The 7,069-nt window shown below is 40.0% G+C and overlaps 1 protein-coding gene across 1 annotated transcript; it reads right to left on the bottom strand.

Moving 5' to 3' along the window:
- Positions 1-3,212: 3,212 nt before the first annotated feature.
- On the bottom strand, positions 3,213-6,183 carry LOC114411195. The gene is made up of 3 exons (XM_028374947.1): positions 5,581-6,183; positions 3,894-4,076; positions 3,213-3,389 (listed from the first exon to the last, which is right to left on the bottom strand). Exons 1-3 carry the CDS (start codon positions 6,181-6,183, stop codon positions 3,213-3,215), a joined length of 963 nt encoding a protein of 320 aa, XP_028230748.1.
- Positions 6,184-7,069: the final 886 nt, after the last annotated feature.

The following is a 7,069-nucleotide window of genomic DNA, read 5'->3' as shown; positions in this document are numbered from 1 at the left end:
AGTAAAAAGCTAGTGAGCAAGCTAAGTGTATTAAAAAGACCATTGGGATAAATTTGGGATTTGTGCTCTCTGAGAATCTAAACCTTTGAATCCTAGAAAAGCCAATGAATTTTTGTAGCCAAGCCTCACTACAAGCTTGAGAAAGCCCTTCTGATTCTGTTTATACATTTCTCACTTTATGGCATAAGATGAAATTCAAAGATTGGACCTCTTGCTAGTTGTTATTGATGAATAGCTTAAACACTTGTCCTTGAGTGAAACAGTAGCCGTGAGACTGTGGTTTAAGATACTTTCCTTGATATCTGTCTTATGATTACTTCATCTAACTATATAGTTCACATTTTATTCTTCACTTTGAATAACTGCATATTTTGTGAAGACAAGTGATAGGTACACATTGCTTCATCTTTCTCATCATGCAATTAGTAATTTTTGTTGCATACACCTCTGTACATAGTCACTGCATGTCATTATCACTTGAGGACAAATGAGTTGTTCTCTTTTTGCTTGAGGACAAGCAAAACTGTAAATTTGGGGGAGTTGTTAATCGGTGAAAATGACTAACTTTTGTGTATAAACTTGTATAAATTGTATCAAACTTTCCCAATTTAGGGTTAGTTTGTAGTGTTATAAGTATTTTCTGTTAAGTATAGGTAATAAATACTTAGTATTTTCATTTTGTGTGTTTAATAATCATTTTCTCTCAATTTCAGGTTAATTAGGCAAGCTTTGGAAAGTGTTGTTTTCACCTTCTCGCTAAGCCAATCTGCTAGCTTAGTGAGCGTCCGCTAAGTGTAACACTCCTGGGCTAAGCGCGAGGAAGAATCTTGAAGAAGATGAGTTGTACTGGTTCGCTAAGTGTACCGCTTCATCTCATTAAGCGCACCGCTTCAATTCATCCGCTAAGCGAGAAAGGTGCGCTAAGCCAAAAATCACTAACGTGCGCTAAGCGGTCCATACGTGCTCTAAGCGCACGAGCACGAACAAGGCCACCTATTTAAGCCTGAAATCAGATTTTGTGAAGGGAGTTTGGACTGGGATTTAGAGCTTTGCATGTCTAGGGTTTCTAGAGAGAGAAAGGTCCAAGTTCCAGAGAGTTTTTAGACATTTTGCTGTGTTCAGATCTATAGAGATCAGAGCTTGAAATAGGAGCCAATTTGAGAGCTGGAGATGAGTTTATGAGTGATTGTGAGGTCCTAGGGGTGAAGGAGACATCCTCACCACTTGTATTTTTTGCAATCTTTCATCTTGTTCTTCTCTTTGTTGTTAAGAAGGCTTCCTGGTATGGAAAGTTAAATCCTCTGTTGGATCTTCCCTGTAGGTACCTAATGTAAATATATTTATCTATTTAATGATGTTTTGTGTGTTCTCTTTGCTATCTGCTTTTCATTCCAGTATGCCTTTACCTTGATCACGTAGATGCATGCTTTGTTAGGGTCATTCAACAGTGGAAACGGGTCTGACTCTAAAGTCCTTGATAGTGCAGGGCTGAGTTGTCGTGCTTTCACGAGGAATCGGGGTGCTATAATTTAGTTGAGTATGTGTGCCTTAATGCGGTCCTGGTTGAGTTTAGTCTTACAAGAGGAATTTGCGGACGATGCTTGATCAGGATTAGGCTAAACTATCATGAGGAATTGGGATTTAGTATCTCAGGAGACACCATAAGAGCATAGGAGCATTGTTAGATAGAGAATATCTTTTTAGCATCAGGCACCTATTTAGAAGACCAACGTGTTCTCTACTTGTTTTTACACATTATTTCTCTTGCGTGATTTTCTTTCTTTTTGCACAAATAGTTTATACACCTGTTCATATTCACATTTACCTTTACACACACCAGACACCTATTTGTTGAAATAGCTTACCAAATAACACTAGTTCCTCGAGTGTTCGATACTCGGTTCTTACCGTTTTATACTACTTGTGTGATCCGGTACACTTGCCAGAAGCCGAACAAGCATCAATATCAACCATGTGCTAAGTGCGAGATCAATGCGCTAAGCGCAACAATTGTCTTTAGTCAGGCTCAGCACACGACTGGCGCTAAGCTCAAATTCACTTACTCGCGCTGAGCGCGAGGGTGGCGCTAAGCACAATGTCGTGAATTCATAGCGTATTTAAAGCCTGTCTTGTGTACAATTAGGGTACAACAGCAGGAAGAACTGGAAGCAGGATCAGGGCATAGAATTCCACAGCACACTACAGTGCCTATTTCAGGAAAAGAGCTCTGGAGGCAGCAAAAGGAGCAGCTTTTGTAGAGATACCTAGGTTTTGTAAGCTTATTATTGTTAGGGTTTCTTTTGTAATGGCTTGCTAAATACCGTAGTTGGGGATTTCTAATGAACAACTAATGTAAATACTTAATATCTAATTGATTATGTTTTCGATGTTCAATGCTTCCTTCAATGCTTAATGTTTGCATGCTTTTGGTCGGATCATCCATTTTTGTGCATAGTTAGGTGACTTTAGCATTGGGAAATGTACTGTTGCCTTAGAACTTGATTGAAGCAGGATCGAAACTTAGTCTTACAAGAGGGATTTGTGGATTAAGTTTTGGTTTTAATTATGTTGTTACAATAATGTTGTTTAGTCTGGGCCTAGTCTTACAAGAGGGATCTGCAGACGAAGCTTAGGCTAAATTAGGCTAAACTTTCGTAAGCTGCTTGAGCTAAGTCTAGTCTTACAAGAGGGATCTACGGACGAAACTCAGTTTAAGTTAGTCTAAACCTAAGAGGGCTGTCTCAATTGGGCCTAGTCCAACAAGAGGGATCTGAGGACGAAGCTTGGATTGATTCAGTCTCATGAGGGATCGAGGTTTAGTAATTTAGGCTACAACATAGAACACAAGAGCATGATTGATTAGAGAAATATATTTATATTCATCAACTTGTTTGTTAGAAAGACCCAACATTTCTACCTACTGCTGTCACTTTTACTTACTTTGCATTTTATAGTTTTTAGCATAAAAGTTTAGTTTAAATTCTATTTGAAATTGTCAATTATACATGTTCTCTCAGCAATGCTTCATTTCTGAACTTAACTCAGGCTAACATTAGTTCCCTGTGTTCGATACTCGGATTCATCCGTTTTAATTTTTAAATACTTGACGATCCAGTGCGCTTTCCGGCAAACCAGATTTCCCTTGAATATATTCATACGTAGAAAAAGTGGAACAAAAAGTAACTGCAGGGGAAATCCAACACTCTACATGATCAGGAGCTGGCCCTAATGCAGGCTCTGCAACATAGACAAGGAAAGCTCTGAGCAGAGGGACCTGAAAGAACTGGAGCTGCTAGAGCTGGAGGGAGAGAAGAGGTAGAAGGAGCTGAGGTAGGGGGAGCTGAAGTAGATGGTGCCTCAGATCCTCTGGCCCTAGATTTGCGGGTTCCCTGAAAAGTGACCGAAGGCTCATCCAGGTTCCAACAATTCTTTTTAATATAAGCCAAATTAATGGTTGGGCTCAAGGATTCAGAGGTTAGAGAATCAGATGTGACTCTTCGGGCCTTGCATAAAGCATTAATAAGGGTTGGAAAACCTAGCCTCGAGGAGTCATGCTATGCTATAAGAGAGATCTGACCTGAGATGAGGTACCCCAAGGTCATATCCATCTTTATGACAAGCCCGTATATCAACTTAACCCTATCCAGAGTAATGTCAGGAGTGTGGGATGTCAGGGCTAAGTTTAAAAAGGATAGAACACTCCAGGTCTACATTCAACTCAAATCCTCTCCCAGGGAGACATAGACAGGCTGCAAGCTCTTAAGGAACAGGCCTCAGATTAGCAAACCTAGAGTAGGCGGGCAAGCTCTCCCTTCCTCTATGACCACTATTGTCTTCAAGAAGGTGTTGAGGGCGTCAACAACAAATTTAATTAGGTGCCCTCCCACCCTCACCTGCTTAGGCGATTTGTCTTCAGGGTCATAGAGGTTAGCATAAAATTCTTTAACAATAGCAACATCAATGCTTCCCTCTGAGAAGTTAGTGAGCTCCTTATGCCAGTTCCTCTTCTCAACTTCCCTTCTAAATTCATCAAATTTGGCATAGAACAGCTTCACATTCCTTTCCGGAAGGATTTTCTGGCCAAGAATATTGTCTGCATATCTGTCCCAGGCATCTTGTGATGTGAATTTTGATCTGTCATATCATGCCTGGGACACTGAAGCTGGTGCCTTCCTTTTATGAGAAGCCATATGCAAAACAAAAGAATCCAATCACAAGATTAGACAGGAATTATTCAAATTGAAAAATAGAAAATAAAACTGAAATTAAGGCTGGGCACTTAGCGTGACAGATGTGCTTAGCGCGCCTTATGAAACTTACTTAGGCGCTAAGCACGATAGACATGCGCTTAGCGTGTGAACACAAAAAATATATTTTTTCAGCAGAATGGGCTTAGCGAGCAGGCTCGCTAAGCACAGTTCCAAAAATTTTTGAAATAGAGAAAGAATAACGCTTAGCACGGCGAGGCACTCTTCGCGCAACTACTAAACTAGAAAGCACAGGCTTAGCGAGCAGGTTCGCTAAGCCCAATTCTAAGAAATTTTAAAAAAAAAAGATACATAATAGCGCTTAGCGTGACACGCACGCTTAGCGCCCAACAAAAACACAAAAATCCTAAGTGTCTGATACACAGTACTCGCTTAGCGCACAACCGCGCTTAGCGAGTTCAACAGATAACTCAACGCGCGTTCATCTTGGAAATCTAGAATCTTCAACAGAAGTGATGAACTCGCTTAGCACAGCAAGGCGCTTAGCACGTTCATTGTGATTTCCAGAAAACTAGGGGCTTCTCACCCCTTCTCATAGGCCCCTATTGGGTCATCAAACCCTAATCAAAACAAGCACATTGTGACTACAGTACAACCCTAAAGCTATTTTAACAAGCAACTAACCTAACACTAAGCATAAATAGAAATTCTACCTAACAATCACTAAGTTATCTATCCTAAAGAAGTTTTTGGGTTTAACGCGAAGATATGCGCTTAGTGCATTCTACAACTCTGATTGGTCCTGCAACTCTCGCTTAGCAGGTCAAGGCGCGCTTAGTGAATAGAATGCCCCTTAATTGCAGTGAGGGACGTGCTTAGCATGAATAGGCTCACTTAGCGCAATTCAAAAAAATTAAATTGCAAAGAGGTTTTTGCGCTTAGAGAGTTTGTGCGCTTAGCCCAATTCCAAAAATTAAATTCCAGAGAAGCTTTTGGGCTTAGCGCAATAAATGTACTTAGCGAGAACGTTCAGCCAATGATCAGGGGTCAATGCGCTTAGTGCAAGCAAGAGCTCGCTTAGCACGTGAAGAAAATGGCGTTTAGCGCGAGTGCTGCGCTTAGCGAGTGGACAACAAAAAGAAATTTCAAGTTATTTTTCTATCCACAACTTCACAAAAACTATTTTAACCCCTTTTTCCAATGCTAAACATGTTGAATTTATACAATCACAAGCAATCAACTTAACTAAATGCAAGAAAAACAAAATTTAAAAAGGGTCGGGTTGCCTCCCAGTAAGCTCTTGTTTAACGTCATTAGCTTGACACATAGTTCTTTGTTATCCTGGATCAATCTTAGTTCTCTCCTTTAGAACCTTCTCATCAAACTCCTTCACCTGTAAACAAACATTCTGGTCCAGCAATTTTCTTTCTTCATTAAATAGATCAAAGCTAATCTGTTGGTCTTTAATACCCATTTCTAAATTTTTCTTCCCCATGTCCACTACACAGCTTGCAGTAGACATAAATGGATGTCCCAAAATTAAGGGAATATCTACATCTTCCTCAATGTCCATTACAACAAAGTCAGCAGGAAAGATAAGATGCTTGACCCAAACCAAAACATCCTCAATCACTCCATAAGGTCTGGTGATGGAGCGATTTGCTAACTGTAAAGTCATCCTAGTAGGCATTATCTCCAACTCTCCAAGTCTCTGGCACATGGAAAGTGGCATCAAATTAATACTGGCTCCCAAATCAATAAGAGCTTTGCCAATAGAAACTTTACCTATAGAACAAGGTATAGTGACGCTGCCTGGATCTTTATGTTTTGGTGGAAGGATACGTTGAATTATGGCGCTGCAGTTTCCCTCGACAACTATGGTGTCACTATGGATGTACTTGTTCTTCCTAGTTAGCATGTCTTTCAGAAATTTAGCATAGAGCGACATCTGCTGTAGAACTTCTCCAAAGGGCATGGTAATTTCTAGCTTCTTGAAAATATCCAGAAATCTAGCTAGATGTCTTTCTTTGCCTTTCCTAGAAGGTACCAAAGGATATGGTACTTCTCTCCCTTCAGCTGAAGATGCTTCTTTCTTTTTCTCTCTTGCACACTCACTCTTGCTTTTCCTCTTCTCTTCTTTTCTCTCTTTTTCTTTTTCATTTTTTTCATTTTCTTCTTCTTTTTCTTTTTCCTTTTTTTCTTTTTCATTTATTTTTTTCACTCAAAATTATTGGTGTCTCTCTCATCTGTTCATCCTCATCTTCTTCTTTTTCCTCTATAAGTTCACAAAAGGGTTGCACTGGTTCAAGTGTTGGTTCAATTACCAGCCATTGTTTGTCATTCTCCACCATTTTCTCCCCATGGTTACCTTCCTTCTTCGGGTCATCACAGCCTTGCATTCTTCTTTTGGATTCTGCTCAGTGTTAGCTCCAAAAGTACTAGAAGATTTTTTTGCAAGTTGTTTGGCTAGTTACCTTACCTGGACCTCTAGATTTTTTATGCCTAACTCTGTGCTCTTATGATTAGTCAATGACACCTGCATAAACTGAGCAAGATTTTCTTCCAGCTTTGTTGTTCTCTCATATAAGCTAGGCCTTTGTTGTTGTGGCCTGTTAGGTGGCCCACCCTGGTCTTTATTGAACTGATTACCAGGGTGAGTTCTCCATTGATTATGTTGCTGGTAAGGTTGGCCATGTTAAAATCCAGAAAATCCACCTGCATTAAAATTTTGTCTAGGCTGGTTTCCCATGTAATTAACTTCATGAGATGTTTCTTCAGTGGGAATACACAAGCCTGACCCATGAGCTCCACCATAAAGTGTGCAACCTGTAACCTGCAAAACAGATGAAGGTAAAGGTTGA

Source organism: Glycine soja, chromosome 5 (genome assembly GCF_004193775.1).
Source record: "Glycine soja cultivar W05 chromosome 5, ASM419377v2, whole genome shotgun sequence".
In the NCBI taxonomy this organism is placed as follows: domain Eukaryota; kingdom Viridiplantae; phylum Streptophyta; class Magnoliopsida; order Fabales; family Fabaceae; genus Glycine; species Glycine soja.
This window is presented reverse-complemented; position numbering and strand designations above follow the sequence as displayed.